Source organism: Acomys minous, assembly GCF_964271855.1.
Source record: "Acomys minous genome assembly, chromosome: 3".
Lineage (NCBI taxonomy): Eukaryota > Metazoa > Chordata > Mammalia > Rodentia > Muridae > Acomys > Acomys minous.
In genome coordinates, this window is record NC_140485.1 from 41,955,627 (window position 1) to 41,980,249 (window position 24,623).

At 47.4% G+C, this 24,623-nt stretch overlaps 1 protein-coding gene across 4 annotated transcripts; it reads right to left on the bottom strand.

The window, feature by feature from the left end:
- Positions 1-1,383: 1,383 nt before the first annotated feature.
- Positions 1,384-24,103, bottom strand: PAX6 (paired box 6). 4 transcript variants are annotated; one of them, XM_084774345.1, is made up of 13 exons: positions 22,879-24,103; positions 19,016-19,092; positions 18,577-18,637; positions 14,923-15,053; positions 14,096-14,137; positions 13,987-14,001; positions 12,887-13,052; positions 6,909-7,067; positions 6,367-6,449; positions 6,037-6,187; positions 5,814-5,929; positions 3,025-3,175; positions 1,384-2,459 (listed from the first exon to the last, which is right to left on the bottom strand). In XM_084774345.1, exons 3-13 carry the CDS (start codon positions 18,584-18,586, stop codon positions 2,374-2,376), a joined length of 1,110 nt encoding a protein of 369 aa, XP_084630471.1. In that variant the 5' UTR covers positions 18,587-18,637; positions 19,016-19,092; positions 22,879-24,103; the 3' UTR covers positions 1,384-2,373. The 4 variants fall into 4 exon arrangements, with proteins under 4 accessions (XP_084630471.1, XP_084630472.1, XP_084630469.1 ...); XM_084774346.1 differs by lacking the exon at positions 14,096-14,137; XM_084774343.1 differs by lacking the exon at positions 14,096-14,137 and having other exon boundaries at positions 13,786-14,001.
- Between the last annotated feature and the right edge of the window lie 520 nt (positions 24,104-24,623).

The following is a 24,623-nucleotide window of genomic DNA, read 5'->3' on the forward strand; positions in this document are numbered from 1 at the left end:
AAACTGCTCTTTTTTTTTTTTTTCAAGGAAGAAGCAATCCAGCCAGCAAAGGCTACAGCACAGCTCTTCTCTGACAGTCCCTTCAACACATATCCCTTAGGGAATGGAAGCTGCAAAATGTCAGGAGGTGGAAATTTCTGCAAGGACGATTGTACCAACAGAGTGTATGTGCCGGCAGGCAGTGCAAACTGACACAGACAGTGACTCGCAAGCACACATGCAAAAACTGCAATCCAGTTAAGATGGCATCTCTAGATGTAGAGCAACTCTGTTGAAATGAAGACGCCAGTGAGCTGTTTAAAAGTACCAAGGGAGAGATGTTTGGAGTGTAAGGTTATGTTGAAATCCTTCAATCAATTTATTTCTGATCATTGGCCTTTGAGGATTAAAAAAAAAAAAAAAAAATCAGAGTTCGAGTCAATGGAAGTGTCTTTTCCCCCACCCCCCCTAGGATGTTTCTCTATGTATAGATACTTTTAATCCAGACAGCCAGGTCCCCAAGATTTTTCACTTAAATTCACTGAAGAAAATGTGTCTATGTTGACTTAAGTGTTGCACAGAATAGACAGAAAATAACAGTCAGGCAGGCCTTTTTCTAACCAACAAAGGCTTTTTTTTTTTTCCCCATCCACTGCTTGGGCTCAGGCACTCCTGCCCTGCGTGCCGCCACTTTAAACATGATCAGATCTGTGCTTCTTTGCAAATAACAACTGACCGACAATGGGCCCTTGCTTCATAGATTTGGGGATGTTTGGCTTAAGCTGCCAATGACTGAAGGCCTTTAACTCCCACTGGCCAGTCACAGTCTGCTTTGTTGTTGTCTGTTGATGTGTCTGCGCTCATTATTCCTTGACATGCAACATTCCCCCTCCACCCTCCCACCATCCACGGCAGCACAGAAAGCAAAACTCAGATGAGAACAGCTGTAGGGCTTCAGTGGGAAACGATGCCTCGTGTGCACAGGGGAGGGAGACAGAACAGGGAGCGGGCGCGACAGCTTTCAGAACTCAACCGTGGGGTATTGCTTTAGTGGAATTATTGTGGAGATTGGCTGCTCAGGTTGAAAATGCCAGCTCTCATTCAAAACATGACTGCTGGTGAATCCTTTGTTGCATGTTTTAAAATCATTTCTACACTTTGAGCTTTTAACTTAAATAAATGGATAAATTGGAAGTATTACCATTTTCTATATATGTTATAGGATGCAGATCTACACACAGCTGTAAGTGTTTTGTTTGGATTTTTCTGATACATTGCCAACTTCTGATGTCTAAAAATTATTTCCTTGAGGACTATCAGGTTGTAAAATGGAATGTGTATGAAAGTAACCATTGACTTAGAATGTCAACCTAATGTGGAAACAAAATTTGTAACACCACACTATCAGGTTAAAAAGAAAATAGTGTAATAAAGAAAATACAAAGGCTTTGGCATGGTTTTTACAATCAACAATGGTGAATTCTGATATGTATTTGTGAACAACTGCAAAACACTTAGGTTTAAAACTCTTGCAAGCACTTTTAATTGATTAGGAATGAATTCTAGATGCACAAAATGATCGGACTGTGAACAGTAATACAGCTATATCTAAGAACAATTAACTTTTGCTGGCCAAGAAAGAAACAAATGATTGCATGAAAATGTGTATAAAACATCTATAGAGTATTCTTGTCAAATATAAATGAAATTAACTTTATTATAGAAATCATTCTGAGGATTTCTTCTAGGGAAGACAAATACTTACATTTTGACATAAAACAAATTGGATTATATCGAAGACACACTCTACCTTTTAGCTATCAACTTCTTGAATTTATATCTTACCCTTTTTTGCACATAAACTTCATCTGTTAACAACCTTTGGAAAACCAACAGATATTTCTTACATATATCTAGTGTGTGTTGTTCCATGTTTAATTATATGCAAAGGAATGATACAAACTTGGAACATCGGTCCATAAACTATGAACAGATGGGTAGAAGTATTCGATATATCTTGATAAAACTCTTAAATCCATGGCAAATCTTGTCCATCATGGTTTCTGTTAAACAACGACATAAGCCAACACAGATCCAAGATCCACCAGCCTGTGTTGTTTTCTTCATTATAACATACAAATGCCCATTTACAAATAATACAGCAAATGAATAAAAGTTTGGATACCAAAATGAAGATTTGTTCCAACTGATACCGTGCCTTCTGTACGCAAAGTTCTTGTTTCTAGTCCATTCCTGGGCTCCAATACAGGACACGGCTGCAAAGTGAAGTGCTTCTAACAGCCATTTCTCTTTCTTTCATGAACACGCAGCTGCTGTGTCCACTTAGTCACTGACTGAGTGAACACAATTTCCTCTCTCAATCACTCTCTCTCTTTACTGTAATCGTGGCCAGTACTGAGACATGTCGGGTTCACTTCCGGGAACTTGGACAGGAACTGACACTCCAGGGGAAATGAGTCCTATAAATGAATATAAAAACAGCCACATAGGTAGATCTAAAGATGGAACACAGCTTGAACACACAGACTTTCTAAAGTTCCTAACACTTCATAGTACAACCATTAGAAAGAAAATCAGACCTTTTGAAACTAGAGGCTGTGTTTACACATACCTCATGAGACCCACGTCTCCCTCCCCAACATTTAGAAGTTTATCAGTGCAGCCATCCCTGGAAGACTTATGTGCTACCTCCTCGGCTAGCATCGAGAAGCTAGAAGATGTAAAAGTCTTCCCAAAAGTGCCCACACCAAGCTCAGTGGATCCTCACTGTCCAGCTCTGGCCTTATCTTCATATTCAACACTGTAAATGATGACTTTCATCTACATGGTGTCAACTCACTAACTTAACTGAATGTCCCTTTTCCATCATTTTTCTCTCAAGACAAGTATAGCAAGAGAGAGGTTCAACACGCCCCTTAATGCAAGGCAAGAAGTTTCTTTTCAAGTCTATGGTAAGCACATTGTGGGAGATCAGCTGGCCAAAGAGGCTCAGTAGACCCCTCTGCGCAGCTGCAGAGAGCTCACCTGTTGAAGTGGTCCCCGAGGTGCCCATGGGCTGACTATTCATGTGTGTTTGCATGTGTGGAGGGGTGTAGGTATCATAGCTCCGCCCATTTACCGAAGGGCTGGTGGGCAGCATGCAGGAGTACGAGGAGGTCTGGCTGGGGACTGGGGGCTGCCAGGAGAAAGAAAAACCTATGATTACTGGAACCACATCACACAATCACATCCCAGCTTACCTCCTCCCCAAGGCCTGCCAGCAAGCCTGGTCATTACTTATGTCTCTTTGGAATGGACTAGAATTCCATATAATGAGTCTAAGCTTGGCTCTTCAATGGCCACCACCAGAGCAAAGCTAGCTACCTGTGTGCCAAAATCTAAGACACAGCAAATTCAAACAAACGTCCAGTTTTGGCATCTGCACTATCTTTTCCCTCTGCTCGAGTTACTAGCCTGAGAGATTCCCGCACTCCACAAACCTGGATCTATATGAGGATGCTAGAATCCCCAAACTCAGGGGCAGAGAGCAATAAGACTCTCTGGATAGTTTGATATAGGGAGTTTGGGAGTCTTCGAATGCTGAACTTGGAGGATTAGAGGTTTGTTTTGTTTGTTTGTTTGATTGTTGTTTTAATGAAGTCAGGCTAAAGAGGTCAGAAATGTCGGTGAATATAACTTAAACACAACCTGAGAATCAACTGTCTCAACTGACCCAAAAGCCCTGATTGAGTATCATCCATAAAGTTGGGTTCATATCTTCGAAGCATTCAGAAATGAAATGTTGACAAAATCAGCTTCTCTTATAACTAAACAAGAAATACGGAAAACCAGTATAAAGCCCCTTCAAGAGGGCTGTCATGGTTCTTTGCAGTCAAAAACTTCATGAGGTTAATCAACAGCAGTGTAGAGTCAGCAACAACTGCTCTGCTCAGCAAATGCATGACATCCTCAGATCCTCTGTTACAAAGATTGATCTCTGCCAGAGAAGGCCCAGGGGAGCATGTCCACTCTTCACAAGACATAGAGGATTCTGCTCAACAGGATGAAGCCACTGAGAGAGAGACTACCCCTCCCCATTTCTAAACTTAAAGAAGGATTTTCTCTGAACAGTAAAATTTCAGATTGTTTTTATTTCCTTTGTTTAATGAAGCCATTTACTTTTGTAACTGTACGGTCTCTGTAACTTTTAAAAGGCAAAGCTCAAAATAAATCAACCCAACATATTTCTTTGTAAGTGGAAGCAAGCTTAATATAATCCATCATCAATTTAATCATCTCATTTTGTTTTTCCATGTACAATTATGTCACCATCACAGAAACCTAGATGTTGCTATATCATGTAAAACTGCACAAGATGCTCTGTGGCCTCATTAAAGGACAATTATGACTGTTCATGTCAAGTTCAAGACGGCAAACAGGCCTAAAGGGCCCTGCCAGAATTTCAGCAATTCTAATTCCTACAGTCACTTCCTCTAGGCAACCTGACTTCTGGAAATTCCCAAGATAGTTACAGCAATACCAACTAATGGGCTTTTGTTCCCCTCATTTACATCACTTGCACTACGGCCAATAGAAGCCAGGTGCAATAGAAAAGAAGCACGTGACAAAGTGCTCTGAAGTTGCTTATCTAGTTCCAATATTGGTCTGAAGATTGGAAGACCTTGGTTTTGGCATTATTTAAATTCCAGAATGAGTGGGAGCGGGGAATTCCAAAATGTTCAGGAAAAAATGTTCAATTGTGAATAAATAATCAGTGTAACCCCAGAACTGATCCCATCAGAGGCTCTTGCTGCCAGTCTCATACCATCAGGCATATCTAATGGTTGTCGACACCGGAAACTTAGGAATGCTGATGTAGAAGACCCACCAGAATCCCCCCATCTAGAATCCCCCCAGCAACAAAGGTCTAGTCCATACCAAGAACCCTGTACAGCTTACATTAGAAAATGGCAGCTTAATCTAGGACCTACTCCTAAAAGCACTTACCAGAGCTTGTAACCCCAGCACTCAGGGAGGCAGAGGCAAGCAGACCTCTGTGAGTTCGAGGCCAGCCTGGTCTACAAAATGAGTCCAGGGCAGCCAAGGCTACACAGAGGAACCCTGTCTTGAGAAAAGAAAAGAAAAAAAAAACCCCACAGGCCAGGGTATGAAGAAATGAGGAATAACGTCCAGCTTCCTAGGCAGCAAGGATTACTGCCAACCTGTCATATCATCTTCAGTTGACGAACACTAAGTTTCTAGCAAATAATTTCTATTACATTTTTACTTCTAAATATAGAAAGAACTAATTCCCCTGTTTTATTAAATATATTTCACTGTGTGAAGAGGAATCTTACTTCTCAGCCTCTTTTTTTTTTTCTTCCTCACTAGTTTCTCACACAGACCAAAAATAAGCTTCAAATTGCTTATGCTGGTTCTGTACTCACTAATATAAACACACTAACATAAACACAAAGTTTTTAGATACTAACATCTCACTACCTTATATTATGCTCCCATTATTTCTACTTGGTGGCACAAGCTTCATTGGTACCCAAAACAGACCTCACTACCACCCACATTATCCAGCTAACATGATGATAAAAGGCACATTAACTTGACTGAACAGATCGAATGTTTGTTTTTCAAGGGCATGAATCAATCAATCAGTCAACCAATCACCTAAAAGAGATTGGATTGACTTGTCTCAGAGCTTACTGGCCAAGGCAATCACTGTCACAACGAGGACTCCCAAGGGGCTAAATGCAACTGATGGGGTCTGCAAGCCCTAACCCATCCCCTGCCCTTTGCAGCAGGTGGCCAGCCTCTCTTACTTGCATAGGCAGGTTGTTTGCCATGGTGAAACTGGGCATAGGTGGCAAAGCACTGTACGTGTTGGTGAGAGCGGTGTCTGTTCGACCCAACATGGAGCCTGATGTGAAGGAGGAAACTGCAGAGAAAGAGAAAAGAGAGAGGTGGAAGGTCATTATAGGACAAGGGAGAGCCCAGAGCAAACAGGTTGAAGAACCTTTCTTGGCAGTTGGCATTTCAAGTTACCAGGTGTGGTGGGCTGTGGAATTGGCTGGTAGACACTGGTACTGAAACTGCTGCTAATAGGAATGTGACTAGGGGTGTTGCTGGCCTGTCGTCTCTGGTTCCTCAGTTTTTCTTCTCTTCTCCATTTGGCCCTTCGATTAGAAAACCATACCTGGAAATATGTGGAGCAGGTTAGCCACGGACAAAAGCCCCTCCATTTCCAACCTCTTTGACCCATGACAAGAGAATATTTGCAAACTGACCCTGTTATTGGTTATATAAATGACTGGTATGCAGACAAGGCAAAATATAAGAATCACAAGGCATAAAACCAGCACGGTCCTTCGGTACCTGTATTCTTGCTTCAGGTAGATCTATTTTGGCTGCTAGTCTTTCCCGGGCAAACACATCTGGATAATGGGTCCTTTCAAACTCTGGAAGAGTAAGTTGGCTTTATAGGTTATGCCAGAACACAAAATATTTGAACACTGGATCAGGCTGGCTTTCGCCACCCCACTCCCGCCTCCTCCCACCAGTTTCCTTTCAAACAACTTGACAGTGTGTCGACTGTACTTGCAAGGTCTTCCCCACCAGAACCAAGTTCAGTTTTCTTTGGAATGGCATCCAACGACTGTCCCCATGCGTGGCCTGAGACAGCCAGATCATCATCTGCTTTGTATGTCAGAGTTTTAATCTTTCAGTTTATTGGTATGTGAAAAGAAGAAAGAAAATACACACAACCCTGAAAAGGTGTTGGAGCAGCAGCAGGGGGAGAAAATCAGGGGCTTTTCAGTCCTCTATGCAAAGGGCCCTGACTAAATTTAGCCCTTGGTACTGTTGGTGTGGCGTTTACTTTGAATTAAGACTTCTCTACTTTGAAATTTTCCCATCACCTTTCTCCAGAGCCTCAATCTGCTCTTGGGTAAAAGATGTTCTATTTCTTTGCAGCTTCCGCTTCAGCTGAAGTCGCATTTGAGCCTCATCTGAGTCTTCTCCATTAGAACTGATGGAGTTGGTGTTCTCTCCCCCTCCTTCCTGTTGCTGGCAGCCATCTGCAACAAAAAGATTAGGACAATAAGAGAAGTCAGAATGGAAGGGACTCGGTACAGTTATAAACTCCAAGCACTGGGTAGTCTAAATCTCCGCAAAGCCTTGCTGAGGTAATCAATCGAGTGCTAGCCTTCCTTTATGACAGGGATTCCTTTATGTTTCTATCTAGAGGAGACCTGACAACACTTTCACAAAGTAGCATTTCTTTGAATGACAAAGCAAGCCAAAAAGTTTCCAGGCAAAACGGATCTTTCAGTGCTGACTGACTCTTCACACACCTCACCCAGTTTCCTTGCCCTACAGAAAGTATTTACCTATGGCTGTGTTGGGAAAATAGAGTGATGTGCAAGATTTCAGCTGATCTATAATCAGTAATTCCCATCTAATCAATTAGATGTTGATAGGTTTGTAGAAAATGCTATTAAGAAACCAAACCAAGCTTGTAATCTTTTTAAAAAAATATTTATCTACTTTTTATTTGAATTCTGCACAGTCAATTTCATTTTAAAGGTTGTGAATTTAGAAGTGCTTGCATTGTTCTGCAGTTTTATTCAACCATTGTGTGAGTGTGTTTCGCCTTGACACCTATTACGAGCACAGCTGTAATTATATCATCACCAAGAACAGGCTATAATTGCTGAAAATGGAATTTTATATTTAGATAAAAGGACTGTCCATTCTTTGTAATGTGTTGCACCAGAGAAAAGTAAGATTTCTTTTAAATTTTTAACGTGTAATTTTAAAAAAGAAATCATGGCGAGTTCACTAACTAGCTAAATATGCTATGCTGCAGCTGAGTCCTTGGCATATCATTTAAGTGGTACATTTTTAATTAGGGCATTTCCACCACTTTTAATGTAATTTCTATCATTAAACAGGGAAAGTTTCATTGTTTTCCTTTGCGCTTGGTGAAGAGATGTACACTAGGGCTAACTGGCTCTGTGATGCACCTTGCCGGGCAGGCAAGGCGGCAGCTTGTGAGAAGGGAAGGGCTCTGGCCTTGGCTGGGCTTCCCAGGGTACTACTGCAGACTGAGTCTTGGGTCCTGAGGCCTGTGGCCCCCACGGGATACCGACAGGGACTATCCCCTCCCAATCCTAGAAACTTGGCCAGTTTGGGGGGAGGGGCCGCCAGTCCTCCTCTGTGGGAATCGACTTGGCCAGGAATATCATTTATAACCAGGAGACAATAGGCAGGGCCTTCAAAGCGGTCAGGGAATTGTGACAGGATCTAGTGGGATCTTTTCAGGAACTATGAAATGTTTTAAAACCCCAACTTTCTCCCCCATTTAAACAGGCGGATTCATCGGCACTGGCCACCATATGGGCCCTCGGAGATCTATTGAGATGACCACCAACACTTGAATAGCGAGGGGCTGCTTTTCAGCACCACACAATGCCTCGCGAGTAAGGGAAACTATTAAACTCCTGGGGCAGGAGCGTTGGCAAACTTTCGTGGGCAGAATTTTGAGGCCACAATGAGCACGGACAACAAAAGGATTCTCTTGAGGCGTGCAGCGGGCCACATTGTGTTACAAGAAGCCCAGTCAACAGACTTTTCAGCGAAGTGTGTTAACCCCTCTGCTCTGCTATCATTAATCACTGTCCGGAGAGCGGGCACCTCGGTGCTATTTAGGGCGCTTGGGTGGGGGGGTGGGGGTGGGGATGGAGGTGGATGGGGGGCCAGGGCAGGAGGTGGAGGGAGGTGGGGAGGGTGGATGGGGACTCGAGCTGCGGCTGAGGGGAGGCGGAAGGAGAGAGGCTAAAGAGAGAGCACGGGAGGGAAGGGGAAGAATAGTGTGGGGGAGGGGCAGAGAGAGGTGGAGGGCTCCAAAAAGATGATGGCCAACAAGATATAAGAAGGGACGGGACAGAGGGACAAATGTAGAGAGGAGAAAGAGACTGGAAGGCTGACTGAGATGGAAGAAAACGATGAAAAGGGAGAGGAGATGGGAGCGTGTATTGGTAAACAAGCCGCAGGCGTCCTGCCCTACATCTGATGAGTGGGGGAGGGGAGGGTCGCCTGCTGAAGGACTCCAGGAACTCACGTGTAGGGGCACAAGTGGCTGTACTAATTTGCTGCCCCAGGTCTCTTGAGGACTTTTCAAAGTGCCCCCCAGGGGGGGAAATGAGGAGGGTCTGTCCCTTTTCCCTTTTATTGTTGCATTCGGTGAAGGAGGATGCTTTTTTGTTTGTTTGTTTGTTTGTTTGGTAAGCCCTTTGGGTGTACTAGAAAATTCCATCGGTTACTGCTTTTGGAAAACATGAACCCAATCCGGTCTGGTCACTCACACCCCCACCAAAAAAGAAAAGCCCTGGCCCCACCCCTGGTCCCTTTCTAGCACATTAGATCATGCCAATTAAACAAAGCTGAGGGTCCCCCTCCGAAGATGCCTGCAGATAGCATTTTCCGTTCTCATCTGCTTCTTTGACATCCTCCTAATTTTAAAACATAGGGATTATAGGTATAGGCCTCCAAGCTCAGACACTGCTCACACATACGCTTGCGCAGGTGCTCTAAGCCTAGGACTTTCACTAGCTTGGGAAGTGGTATTTAAGGAGAAAGTTAAGAGCGGAAGCAGGAAAACTGCCTTTTAACTCATTTTTTTTTTATTTTTTTAAGTGGAATCAGAGTCAAGACAGAGAAAAAAAATGCTGCAGGATTAACCACCACCACCACCACCACCTCTTAACCAAACCAGGGAGCAACACTGAAAATGTGTTCACTGGTCATAGGGGAGGGGAATAAGGGGGAAATGGGAGGGAGGGAAGAATAGGAGGATACAAGGGATGGGATAACCATTGAGATGTAACAAGAATAAATTAATAAAGGAGAAAAAAAGAAAATGTGTTCACTACCTTAAAAGTAGCAACTGCTTGCATACAGGTGACTGAGTGGTCATTTAGATAGAGCTGGGGGGTTGTTTTTTTATTTTTCTTTAGTGACTTTACCTTCCACCCTTAAATCTTTTAAGAAACTAAAATTAGGAGTTAAAGGTCCCTAATTCCCCACACGATAAACTTAAGTGGCAGACAATTAAGATATCTCCTTTAAAAGGCGTCCTCCTCCTAGCGGTGCAAAGAAGGGCCCTTCAATGGGCGCCGTGCACCTCCCAGGCTAATCCTAGCGGAGAGTGAAAGCGTCTCCCATTATCCCAGCCCCAGGACCATCTGACACAAGGGGATAGGATTTGTTTCCTTGAAGGAGAGAGGAGGGAGGGAGGGAGGGAGGGAGAGAGGGAGGGAGGGGGAGAGAGAGGGGGGAGAGAGACACAGAGACAGAGAGAGACAGAGACAGAGAGACAGAGAAAAGGGGAGAAGAGAGAGGAGAGAGGGAGAGGCGGGAAATCAGGAAGAAGAAAGAAGAAAAAAGGACGCTGGGAAATAAAATCATTCCTTAGTTTCTTAGTGGCTTAATCAGTGAGGCGGAAAACAAGCAAGAAAAGATAGCAACGCGGTTGCGGAACCTTTTCAGCTCTGGAGCGCAGATCAAAACATCGAAGCATCTGTTGAAAGGAGGCTGACTAAATCCTATAGAGGCCCTGGGTATTATGGGGGTTGGGGCAAGGGGAGGAGATGAGAAAAAAGTGTCTTCGTGATCCCTAAAACCACCAAATCGCTGGAGAATTGGGACTGGATAGAGTCGTCTAGTTATTGTCAGCCCACGGTCGTCAGGATTTTATTCACCGCCGCGTGGCGTAGATCAGATGGAAACCATATTTGTCTCCCTCAGAGACCTAAGCTCGCCTTATGCTTCTGGAAATGGACTCTTTAAAATCCAAGATCAGGGATGGGAAAGGGGGCCAAGGAAGGAGGGAGACTCTCCTAGCACTAAAAAGGCCAGAGGAATTCCTAGGAACTTAAGCTTGGAGAGCTGACACCCACCAACAGAACCCGAAGTCCCAAGATTCTAAGCTCCTTTTGAGCCACGATTCCTCCCTACGTGTTAGGCGGGGCAGTGAGCCTGTTTGGGGTAAATGCACTTAGGTGGGGGTAAGCAGGGTGGATGGGTGGGACACTCAAGAAGTGTATGAACCAGCATCCTCTAGTAACTTAGCAGCTGCCTTAAGTAAAAAGTCCCTAAACTAGCGCCACCTCTTGCCCCCCAATGAATCAACTCCAGGCCCTCACGTTTTGTCTCTGGCTCTCCTGCTCCCAGGATTGAAGACCTGCTCTAGTGGAAGCTACTGCTTGGGACTTTAGTCTAGGAACCCAGCAACAAGAGTGTTCATTTCCTGGTCCTTTAGCAATTGTGAGCCCCTAACACTGGGGAGGCCCAGGGGTGGACTAGGTGTGAACTTCTGGGCCTATTGGCCACAATTGGGCAGGGAAGGGGATTGCGGGACTCCAGAGTGCTGGGGTGTAGAGTGGAAGGCCACTAGTTGGAGTTGCATGGGGAAAACCTACAGTTTCAAACTTCAAGCCACGCAGGTTGCCTATCTCTTTCCCTACCTGGTCCTTCTAAAGACCAGAGAGGCCTGGACCTGTGAACTCCAACTCTCAAGGCTGCAGGCTCCAGTCACGTGGGCGGGGGGTCACCCAAGGGAGTCGGGGACTGCGCACCAGAGGCCCGCACTGGCCAAGATCAGCGGAGCTGGGAAACCAGAAAGGAGCGCTTTTCTCCCTATCGTCCCAGTGTCCGTCCTATATTGTTTTCTGCTCTTAAAACTGACATGTCTAATTGGCAATTGGTGCCGAATCGTGTCCAGAGGTCTCTTGTGGAACATTTCTACAGCTGTCTCCTTCAACTAGACGCTTATTCATGTCGCCTTAATGAGAAACAAAACGTTCTCTAATGAGCAATTACAGAGCGACAGGATTGTTCCCATAACAAATTCTTGCGAGTGACAGAAGCATCCTTTGTACCAGATATTTCGCATACTGTTACCGATTTTCCCTTCTCTAACGCGGCTCTGTGGAGGCGCCCTGCACGCGGGGCCCGGTCTGAGAGCTCACCGATGCACAGCAGCCCCTTCTCAGTCCTTGTGCCGCCCCATGGCCCTAAGCCCCCAGGCTCTGTAGTGCTCCCAGGAGTGAGACGCCACGTCCCATTATCCCGCATATTATCTCCTTGTCACGAGGACAACAAATACCGATTAATCTTCGGGGGAAACTGTTTCCTATTCTTGACCAAGTTACCTCGGTGTGAGTGGGAAGGGGACAGAGCCAACCCACCCACTCCTTTTCCTGCTTTCTCACAGATCCTGGGACAGGAAGATATAGTTCCCATCTGTGCCCCCAGGCCCAGAGCCTCTCCCCGCAGCCTCAGCCCAGTACTTCGTTCCCCCACCCCATTTCTAACCAGTTGCCACCCACAGAGGATAAGTAGTAGACCCCAAGAGTGCAGATTCGGGGACCGGGTTGGTGGGTGCTGCGGGTTAAAATTTTTGAAGTTCTTAAACTTGGGGGAGGGGACCGCTACTGGAAGGATTTAAATTGGCCATGCTTCTAGGGGGTTCACCCTTTCCTACCACCTTACTCAAAGTCACACAATTTGTCAATTACTTCAAAAGCAAATGATACAATTATGTTTACCTCGCAGCCTGTCAGTGTGTTAACTTGTCACACTTGTACTGCAAATGGGCTGGGCTGCATTTTAATGTCAAATCTGAATAAGGCACCACAAGGCTCCACAACCTCCTAGCCACTTTATACAATTCTTGACATACATAACCCTTACAGTCCTGAGTCAACAAGATGCTGGACACACAAAATGTGAGTTAGGGTCCCCAAGCCTTCCAGGAGAGTGCTCTCTTATGTTTCTAGGGAGTAGGAGCCCAGAAGAAAACACATTTCAGAGAGATAGCTGCTTGAGTTTTTACCTTGTGTGGGTTGCCCTGGTACTGAAGTCCCGGGATACCATCCAGGGCGGGTGCCCCAGCTTCCGGTCTGCCCGTTCAACATCCTTAGTTTATCATACATGCCGTCTGCGCCCATCTGTTGCTTTTCGCTAGCCAGGTTGCGGAGAACTCTGTTTATTGATGACACCTGCAAATCAAACCAAATGGTAGAGTCTACGAAAGGCACATCTTGGGTCCCCATTTCAGCTCCCCCAAGCTTTAAAGAATGACCACATGCCAAAGCTCCTAGCCACCCTGGGATAGACAGCGGATTTGTAGCTGTGGAAAGAATGGCAGCTGCCATTTCCTTCCTGGAAATGGAGTTGGGTAAAAGGGAGGGAGCAGTCTGTAGGTGCCAGTTCACCTCTGTAGCTATCACTAATGTCTGCTTTCTTGGAAGACTCCCTGATAAAAAAAAATTCAACTTAACTTAGAGATTTCCTTTATTGTAGAGCAGAAATGAATGTGTGTTGCTTGAAGGAAGCATGTTGCCTGAAGGAAGCTTCAGGCAGGTGCTTTGGGGAGGATTTAGAATCTGGTTCGAGTTTTTTTTTTTTTTTAAATTTTCCTCCCCTATTCAAGTATCTCCCTCCCCCCACCCCGCCCCACCCCAATTCCTTTGACCCCTGGCCTGTGGTATACAAATGAAGTGAACAACTCTTCACACTTGACTCCCATTTTTTTTCCAGATGGTCAAAAAGTCAAAGCTGGCTTCTCAATATGCCCCAGGTACCACAGAGCCCCGTGCAAATAAGGGGAAAGAGGAGAGAGCAAGATGTTGGGAGGGAGGGGAAGTGGTGGGAGGAGGTAAAGAGGTGCCAAAGAGAGGGGGAGAGTGAGGAGCCTGGGGCAAGGGAAGCGACCGCTCATGATGAACTTACACTGGGTATGTTATCGTTGGTACAGACCCCCTCGGATAATAATCTGTCTCGGATTTCCCAAGCAAAGATGGACGGGCACTCCCGTTTATACTGGGCTATTTTGCTTACAACTTCTGGAGTCGCTACTCTTGGCTTACTACCTCCGATTGCCCTGGGCCTGATGGAGCCAGTCTCGTAATACCTGCCCAGAATTTTACTCACACATCCGTTGGACACCTGCATAGGGGAAGTGGACAGAAAACCACATTATTAATAATTTCAAGACAAAAATAAAATTGTTTAAGTATGCATTAAACAATGACAAGCTTACGTTTTCATTGCCCAGCACTTGGACTTTTGCATCTGCATGGGTCTATAACACAAAAATATACCTTCAATGGTACGAGAACTTACTGTAGAGAGCTTTTTTTTTTCTTAAAATTACATTTGTAGCCCTATAACTACAAATATGATGATACTTTCAAACACTTCGAATTATTTTTTAAAAAGCTTTTAAAACTATTTTCCTAAACACTATGCGAAGATGCATCAAAACGAAGTTAGGTTAATTTTGTGTGTGTGTGTGTGTGCTGACCTTGCTTAAAGTAGTATTATATTCTAAAGGACAAAGGGAAAAATAATTGAATTTTAATGTTTTCCCTTAAAAGTTTGCCCAATTGAGCAAATGTGAATTAGAGGAGTGAATGGCATTTGGCTTCTAAAATCCATATACATTCTTCATAAGCATGAAGAATGCAAACAAATCTCTAAAATCTGAGGTTAGCACGGGATGGGGAGAGGGGAATGAGATTATCTCAATTTATAACTCAGCTCATTAGAGTTTATACACTATTTGCCATAATGAATGTCTTTACCAAATGAAAAGATATTTTTAATTCACACACATTCTTTTTCTTCTGCAGATGAATTATCTTACGTAACTGGCTGAGGTTGAAAGAGACAGGGACCTTGGTGGAAGGAAAGGGGAAAGCTGGAAGGTAGGGGAGTCGGTGGGGTATGGAGTGGGTGAGGGTAGGGGGGGGTCCATAATTAGTAGCCTTTACAGTAAGAAATGAAGAGAGGTTGCTTAGAGTAGAGGGCCGCGGGGTGGGGGAGGGGGCTAGGGGGCGGCAAGTAGGGCAGCCATGGGAGGATCACCTGCAGAATTCGGGAAATGTCGCAAGGCCGGGCTCCGCTGTGAGCTAGCTCTACGATCTTCTGCCGGGTGGAGTCCGGCAGTGGCCGCCCGTTGACAAATACACCACCAAGCTGATTCACTCCGCTGTGACCTAAAGAAAGGGAGGAAAGGAGAGCCAAAGAAGGAAGAGAAGAGAAGGAGGAGGAGGAGGAGGAGGAGGAGGAGGAGGAGGAGGAGGAAGAAGAAGAAGAAGAAGAAGAAGAAGAAGAAGAAGAAGAAGAAGAAGAAGAAGAAGAAGAAGGAAGAAAGGACCACAATGCAACCTCAGCTCACTGCCAACCCGTGAGAACCTCAGCAATCAGGTCCTGATTTAAAAAACAAAAAACAACAACAAAAACAAACAAAGCCAATAACAGAACCACCAGCTATGCAGGGCATTGAGCAGACCAGACTCAAATACAGACCAACCCTGTCCATTGAACTGCTGTTAGACAGGGACATCCATGGGACTATATCCACCCACTCCCTACCGTCACCGCAGCAGCTCCCTGAGCCCATTTGTCCCCTTCATAACCACTCCAGCCTTGCTTGGGTCCCACGAGGGGCAAACAACAAGCTCTTAAAACCTCCTCTCTGCATCACCTCTGAGTGTCACCACAGAGTCCACACAGAAGTCTCTGCAGTGTTGGAACAGCACTGCAAATCCAAAGCCCTGCACAGCTTCACGGAAGATTATAAAACCTTAGCATCACGATTTAACTCTGGCAGAGGCAACCAGCACATTGCTGTGTGTGTGTGTGTGTGTGTGTGTGTGTGTGTGTGTGTGTGTGTGTGTGTGTAGAATAAAAAAAGAACCAGAAAGACAAATTTGTAGCTAGTGAACCCCAATCCGTGCCTCCACAGCAGGCATAGGGTTGGAATCCCCTCATCACACTGAGGTCTGCTTGCCCCAAGTGGTGCGCAGAGCCTGGAGTCTTCACACTCGCCACTACCCTCTTTACTTCCGCTGCCGAACTTCGCCCTCCCCCCCCCCAGCCTAGGACACAAATATTAATAGAAACCCAAACCAGAAAAAGAAAAAGACCACATCGCAGTGTCACCTGTCCTTCCTCCAACTCCTGTCTCTCCCAGCCTCTCCCCATTGTCTAAGAGACTAGAGCTAGGAAAGGAGCGCCTCCCTGAATTACCCTCCTAGGAAACCACAGGAATACAAATAAAGCCAGTCCCCCCTTTCCACTTCCTCAGACATCTCCAACCTGCAGCCCCGTGTCTAGACAGAAGCCCTCTCAGGAGATGTGGTTCTCAGCGCTTCTCTTCTCTGCTCTCTTCTCCTCTCTCTTCTCCTTGGAGCCTCCTGATAAATTGACTCCAGGAGCCTGTGCTTCTTAGCAATAAATAAGCTCCAAATATAGAAGAGGGGGGAAATATGATGAGCCTCTCTGACATTTGTCTTTAAAATAAAACTAGCTGCACGTCAAGTTTGAGCTTAATTTCTGGAAATAGGCGGAAGTCGCTCCGGATCATGCATGGAAGGCTAATTGAAAAGATCAGTCGGGGCGCTTGTGGCAGCCTTGTCACTTTGTGACAGTGCTCCGCTCCGGGAAATTGCATCGTCACGACAAACGGGACCGTGATAAAACGACCCTTTCCGTCCCTATTTGTAGATCACTCAGACGAGAATGAACTGCACTCACATCCCCTTCGAGGGGAGCTGCGTTTTCAGGGTAGCCTGAGGCTTGGGGTTGGAGGGGGGCTATAGCTCACCGAGGGAGGGCGGGGCCTCAATTCGATGAGAAGTGACAGGCGTTTAGGGATCTCGGCTCCGGCCGGCCTGGCCAAGTGCAAGAGGGTACATTGCACATTGCAGGAGACAGTTGCTTCCCCAACAGGACAAGGCCTACCCTGCGCTTCCGGTTTCTCTCCTAAATTTTCTTTACCATCTACCCTGGCTTTCTAAATCTCATTTACCATGCAAGTATGGGGGCACTTCTCTGGGCAAAAGAAACCTTCCCAGAAAAAGCAAGGCCGTCCCAGAGAAATCAAAAGAAACTCCCCAAGCAAAGCCAGGATAATTCCCAGTCTACAGATGCCCTAGCGACCATAGACCCTCCTCGTCCTCTCTTGCACAAATAACGTGTCCAGCACCTCCGCAGCCGCAGCTCGCATGTGCTGGTCTGAGAGACATAGGGCCAGAGCGCCTCTGCCAGCATCGAAATGGCAGCGAGGAAACATAGCTCTAAATTCCCCTTTAGAGGTTAAGCCTCAATCATTGTGTCCCTTCCCTAGGGACTGCTGGCGTTCTCGCCCAGTGGCGATGATTATGCGCCTAGAATTCGACCGCAAAGCTTCTAATATGAAAACATATGGTGTCAATTTGGATGCTCCGCTCCTCGCGCACACCCGGGAACCAGCGGCACAAAGCCTACAGGCCAACCCGCGACCCGTGCGCGCCCCTATGGGCCTGCCAGCCAGGCCATAGCAGAGCCTCAAGCACTCGTGGCTGAGAGCCTCGGCCCACCTGAAAACCTAAGGCTAGTGAGTCTGAGCTCCCGGGTATAGGTCTGAATGGGTTTTGCAGAAATGCGGCTGCAAAGCTCACACCTTGGCTCCCTTTTCTGAGCTTAGCGAGATCCTGTGGCATCAGTGGGGGTGGGGGTGGGAGCGTGGGGGGCTACCAGCTGCTCCAGAACACGGATCCCAGCTGCTTGGGAGTCCTAAGTCTGTGCAGTTCCACAACCTCAGGTTTCTAGAAGACTTAGGCCTCTCCACGCTCCCAAGCACAGCTGTAGCCTTAATTAAGCCTGTGTAGATTGCCCATCCTTAACCCGGCCTAGTTTCACAGGCTACCAGGACTGTCTTTTAGGCTTACCTCTACTATCACATACCAGCAGCTACTGGCTGAGCAGAACACTTGAGGCCCGATGGGCCTATGCAAAGGTAAGAAGAGAGGCACAAAGGCTTTCAAACCAAAGGCACCACGAGCCTGAATTAACCTGGACGCAGGCAGTTGTACTTGCTTGTACAAGGTTTTTCCACTTCCCTACCCGCACAGAGTCCACTCTCTTCCCAGACCCAGTAAATCCTGCTTTCTACACGGTGTGTTCTTCGCTTTCTATCAGGGTACAGGCCCTGGGTGTTCTATTCTCCTTGCCTACTAGGCCTGTAGCTAGGATAAGTAGGGGAGGAGCTGGCCTGCGATTGACTAGGGGAGGGGAACCCCCCACCCCCACCCCTCACCCCTCTGGGTCGAGGAAGACGTTCAGCCTTGGCCAAACCCGAAGGGGCCTCCTTCTCTTCTCAGGAGAAGCCTTTGCCCCGCCCTGCTCGGCCCAGCCCCTCTCTCTGGGGTCAGAGCCCGGGCAGGGGCGGGGAGGGGGTATGAGTTACAGGATTTGGGGGGGTGGGGTTTCTTTACCACAGCTTCAAAAACTCGGGCGAGTAGTTTTGAAGGGCCCCAGCCTCTGCCCTTCTGGAGTATAGCAAAGCAAACTCCTCCCTGCCCTCCCTCGCGGGCTACTTGGCGCTCACCCGGTGCTGCCGGAATAGGTCCCAGGCCTCCTCCCTCATGCCCGGTGGCTTGGACTCTGCAGGGCCCAAGACTCTGCGGGCTCCCCTAACCAACCGATCTGCATGCCTCCAGCCCAAAAGTCCAGCGAAAGACCTGAGACACTTACTGTTCTGCATGCTGGCGCTGGCTGGCGGCCTCCGGATCCCACGGGGCTCGAATACGGGGCTCTGTTAGCAAGAAAATCGTAGTTAATCCTGGGCTTTGCACAGGTAGGCCTGTACTCCTACTGAGGAAGACGTGGTGCCTGGACTGGAGAATCCTCCTTTTCTTAGAAACTGAGTTACTCAACAGCTTGGGGCGATCTGAGGGTCACCTAGCTCTGCCCTCCTGTGCATGCAAAGTGTAATTTATGAGCTGCGAATAAAATAATCTAACATTTACAATCCGTTTCCCCAAATATTTTCACAGTTAGCCTTTTAATCAGAAGAAACAATGACCCAGTTTTATTTTGGTTTGGTTTGGTTTTTTTTTTTTTCTCCCATGTGAACTATGGTTTTTAAAACACTCAGATTTTTGAAGCCCAAAACAGCCCCCGTAGAACTTGCCTGGAAACTGGGATATATGTCCACTCTTAGAATAGAAGGTCTCACACATCTGCTCCTCCCTAGTTAAAGTCTTCTGCCTAAGACAAAACAGAAGGAAAGAAAGATGTGTCAAATTGGCCCCGAAGCATAGGTTGACTGGTTGTCTGAGGCCCACTCGGAACTCAACCTGAATCCAGGGCCAGATCCTCTGCCTAGAAACGCCAAACCCAACCCACACTTCCAGTAACCTCTCCCATAGAAATCCACATCCTTCTGGCAATGCTGCTTTGCCTAGGCTTGGGGAAATGGGGAATCTGGAGGTGAGAGTCTCACTTTGGGGAACTAACAAGTACCAGGGAGACAGGAGGAGAAACAGAGCTGGGGAGGCAACTAACACTGACGTCAGGGGGAGAACAGGAGTGAAGGTCTTGTTGGGGTCTGAGGGCTTGGGTTTAGAAAGTCTGGGTGAGCCTCAGCACGAGTTCTTTCCCTTCCTAAGGAATTTTAGCACCCCACTTGTCCAAAGATCCCTAGAACCAAGTTTTGTAGTTCCTCCTTTATCCTTAATCACCACCACCTAACGCACACAAACCCAAAAGAGCTTTCTAGTTGGAACTGCATCATCAGTCTCTCAGTTCTTCTGGGACTGAGAAAGTGGTGAGCCCAACTTTTTTACCTTAAACCTCATTTGTTGTGATTAACTTTGCTTCTGGTGTTCGGTTCTTCCTCTCTTTTCCTGTACTGTGACACATGCTGTCTACCTCGCCTCACGGCTTTAAAAAGTACAAACAGGAGGGGGTGAACACGGTCAACAAAGTCTACCGACACCAAACAATGGCTTCTATTCTGTGCCTCTCCCCCAAACCCAAAGAGCAAAGCTGAGACTCTCAAATCAGCAACACCAGGTCCAAGCAAAGGAACCAACAACTCTCCAACTCTCAAAGAGAAAAGAGGGACTCTTATCACTGTGAATCTTATCACAGCTCTCCTCAATGCTTTCAGTCCACCTGTCCTCCCTACCTTCCTTCAAAAAGGGGGTTCTTGAAAGAAAGGTGGGGAAAAAAGTAAAGTAATTTCTTGTTATAAATATCTGGAGGTAATTGTGTTACTGGTGTGAGTTGTTAGGGGCTGTAAAAAGATACAAGGGCACCGTGGGGAGCTCAATTGGGAAGGGAGCGTTACAATAAAGAGCCCATTCAGGAGGTTTGCCCAGGAAAAAAAAAGGGGGGGGGTTAAATAATTAAATAGTCACAGCATCAATTTTTTGTTTTATTTTGAAGAAATCATTCTTTTTCCTGTTTTTGGTTGTGAGGACAATTAATTTTCTCACCCTGCAAAGAATTCCAAGAAATACAAATTTCTCCTCAAGACCTTTTATGATCTAACTTTTTAAAATAACTGGGAGGCAGCTTTAAAAAAAAAAGTCCAGGATGAAGACTTTTTTTCTCAGTGTCTGATTATGAGTGGACATAGCAGAGGGTTTCCATGGTCTTCTAAAGCCTTCCTTCTGTCTCTAGGTTGGTTCCTGAATCTATGATCATGTCATGAGCAGAAACTGCATCCAGAACAAAACGTCCATTCTACCTATACATAGGACTTAAGCTTGCAAAAGGTAGGAGGTGCGTGGGGGGGGGGGGCGGGCGTAGAATTCTGTTTGGAACAGTAAAACTTCCTGAGCTCCTCTCTAACCACCTTTTACACAGACTAATGTCACTGGCTGGGACCTCCGTGATGCCATTTTAGAAAATTGTCTCGCTGATCCCAGTAAGAGCTGGCTGATTACTTTCCCAAGCAACTGGGAAGGTGATAGCACTTCAGGTTCCGGTTTTGCTGGGTTCCCACCCTCCTCCCCTCTAAGAAGCTATCTAATTACCTAAGTAATCTTTAATACTCAGTGCAAAAGCACCCTGGGAAGCTGGGCACACCCTGCCCCCGGAAGCAGTCCTGTTCTTAGAGAAGCTAGACCCCTCTGCCTCATCCCAAACCCTCAGCCTAGGCTAGGGCTTTGTATTGCCTTGGACGGCTTATAAGACCGGCTTCGGGAATGAAGGAGTCGCCCAAAATTTCCAAGGCCACAAGGTCCTAGGCCACAAGTCCATCGAACCTCTGCCCTCTCTACTCTCAGCCCTGAACACAAGTCAGAGCTCTCAAACTATGCTATTGTTTTAATTATTTAAATTTCAACACCCACCCCGCTCCACCATCTCATGTTCCTTAGCTGAAGTGTTCAGAGAAACTTGGTTTCTTTCCTCCAGATAGTTCTCCTAGAAATTAGCAAGTAGGATGACAAAGTTTACTCTCCAGGGCCAAATGATAACAACTCATAAATTGCCTTCTAACATATGCAAATATCACCAGTAGCACCCCCCCCCCCAGTCAGTGGCAACAATTATTCTTTCTCTTTGGTAAACTTACTAGGCTTTCAAGCATTTTAGCTTTTCACTTGGGTTTCTGTTCCTATCTCTTCCTCAACCCTTCCCAAGTTCGAGTTTAACTTCCAAAATGGAGAGAGAGAGAGAGAGAGAGAGAGAGAGAGAGAGAGAGAGAGAGAGAACATTGAACATTTACTTGTTTTTAAACTTTCCAGAAAGCTCATTAATGAAAGGCCAGGGGTTTTTTTGCGCTCGAAAAAGAAAGCATTTCCACTTGAAATTCAACTCCATTTCCCTCAATTACACTTGCTAAAATTCGAGGCTATTATGCCAGCAGGGAGACTGAGGAAATCTGCCCCGGGAAAGAGGCAACAACTTTCTGAACTTTGAAAAGCCACTTTTCCTCCTGGGGTCTTAGAATCCAAAAGCTCTCGAATTACTCAGACTAATTAGCTGGGAGAGGACGTGATCCGACCAGAGGGAAAGCCAGTGCTTTTATATAGATTTTTTTTTTCTTTAGGCCACACAAAGAAAAAAAAATCAGTACACTCGAAAGGGGGGCATCAAATCACCTTTCCAGTTTGAAACTTGTTGAAATGGAAACATCGGGTACACCTTGGTCAATGAGAGACATGAGAAAATACCCACCAAGAGTCGGAGGTGGGAGTCCACTGGACAGGGAACACCCCAACTTTCGCAAGATAGAGTTGTGAAAAGCCTGGAGAGCCCGGGCGTTTGTTTCCAAGTCCGAGCTCCGCCCTTGAGTGAGACTGAAGGCGAAGGCCCTGGGGGCTGGATGGAAGCTGGCAGTCCTTGGGATCGGCTGGCTCGGAGCTCCCTCGGAGAGCGCACCCGACCGCCTCGGCCTAGTGGCTTCCCTTCACGGCTCGCGCCCGCTCCGGGTTTCTTGTAGCCTCTAGCGCGCGGCTGCGGTGCCCAGCGAGTCGGATCGGCTGGCTCGGGGCGCGATGACCCTTTGGCGCTGGAGTGCCTCGGGCAGTTCTGTGCCCCGGAGGATCTTGCACAAAGCCGGAGCGCGGACTGGCGGGAGGCGGCGCAGAGAGTAGGCTGGTTGGGCGCTCTTTGCGCGCTTGCTTGGCCCTGGCTGGACAAAAGCATCGCCGGTGGTTGCTCTCCGCGGCCTGGGGCACGGCGGAGCCTCTTCGTCCTTTCCCGCTGACCGCGAGCCTTTGGAGACGCTGCAGCGGAGAGCCACGGTTTGCAGGGACTCCAGCAGCCTAGCTGTTATCCCAGAGCTCCAGACGCACTTGCGCTGGTGCAGAGCCAGGCGCCCGCCCGGAGCTCTGCGCTGCTGCGGCTCTCGGACCGTCGCCCTCCAACGCGGGCTTTCGCTGGAAGTAGAAAGTTTGGGCTCCTGCACGGAAACTTCTCCGGCCCAACTCTCCCGGCGTAGCAGTGGGGGAGGGGACCGGCGAGAGGGGAGGAAAAGGAAGGAGAGACCTGCCAGGATATTGAAATATAATGAAATCGAGAAGAAAGAAGCGGACTCACCTTTAAGAGGCATCCTCTCTCTCGTCGTTGTCAAAGCTCCTGTCAAGAGTTTTGTTTAGTTGGGCTTTTTTGTTGTTGTTGTTGTTGTTGTTTGTTTGTTTGTTTTGTTTTGGGTTTTCCCTCTGTTGTTGCTTAAAGACCACAAAGGTTTGAAATGATGGTATTTTAAAAGAGTTGCTCGTGAGAGTTTTCTCCACGGACGCTGCTGGGTTGGTGTGTGAGAGCAATTCTCAGATCCCTGGGAAGAAGACAGAGATTGACAATAAAATGGGCTGTCAGCGGCTGGAGAGTGAGAGATAAAGCGTGTGGGTGAGGGAAGTGGCTGCAGCCAGCACACCTATGCTGATTGGTGATGGCTCAAGTGTGTTAATGTGTGTGTGCCGGCGCCCGGCCTCGCCTCCACCGCTCCTCACTGGCCCATTAGCGAAGCCTGACCTCTGTCATCATCCTCCAGCAAAACACTTCCTCCTGCGCCTGAACCAGAGCGGGAAATGAGGCCGAGCCACGGTTCGCTTTTCAAACCCACTAATCACTCCGCAACATGCAAATGCACCGCTCGCTCCCACACAAAATATTGCTTTATGCAAAGCAGCGCCGGGGCCTCGCGCCAGCCGATTGGATGCTCCCTTTCCCTGCTTGGTGCAATTGGTCGGTTTGTTTGAATATGAATACACTTGTTTTCGGCTCCGCCGGTGGGTCCGGGCTTCTCTCTCTCCGCCGCTGGGCCCCCGCTCCCAAGCTCTGGTGCTCGCCTAGGTCTCCGGCTCCACGCGCTTCGGCAGCCAGCGCTGCAGCCGACAACTTGATCAGTCTAATGGAGGCTTCTGGGTTGGAAGTCACGCTGCCCCCGTAACCCCAAACTGGGATAGGGGCTCCCAGCCTGTGGAGGTAGCAAGTTTACTCATCTCTACGAGGTTCTTTCTTGCCAATGTACAATGGCCTGCCGGTCCTCCCCGGTCCACCATAACCTCCCACCCCTAGCCTATGCCGGCTTTGGCCCCAGGACACAAAGTAGAGCGGAGGCGGCTCCCTGGTCCACCTAGCCTTTAGGAGCAGAGAAAAGAGGCGAGAGTGTCCCTGGATCCCAGCAGCCCCACTCCGGCGACGGTGGCACAACGATGCCTAGGCCTGAAGAGGGCCTCCAGGCCGAGAACTCAGCGAGGCCCGCGGTCGCCTCAGCACAGGCCTCCGGAGCCTGCCCAATTCCGCACCCAACTCCCGCACCCCTGACCTTTTCTTCTCTCCTTTCTGTTTTCCGAAGCCACCATGCTCAGCGGAGCGGACGCACTGCCCCAGTCTGGAGAGGCCCAAGTAAACACGCCACTTACTTTGTGTACAGAGGATTCTTGTGAAAAGCTCTGAAGAGTCCTCACCAAACACTCTCCAACTTCTCCCACGTGCCATTTGTTGACTAAGCGCGCCTGCCTTTCCAGGCCATCGAAAGGAGAGGAAGAGAAGTGGGGAGGGGAAGTAGCTGAAGCCTGAAAGTGGGGGAGGGGTTTGACCAATGCTGGGAGAGATCCTGCAAGTGTGTGTTCCCTCCGGCTTTCTTGGTAAGTCCACCTGTGTCGTTGTGAGGCACCAGTTACCTGTGTGTGGTGCCTCTGTATCCCCGCCAAGACTCCCTTCTCTTGGGTCAGCTCAGTCCACGGAGGCAAGTCCCCTTCAACTGTTGCCAGAAAACCGGCGAGGAAAGTAAGTAAATGGCTTTTCCCTTCTGACCACACACCAGAAGTCCATTTGTT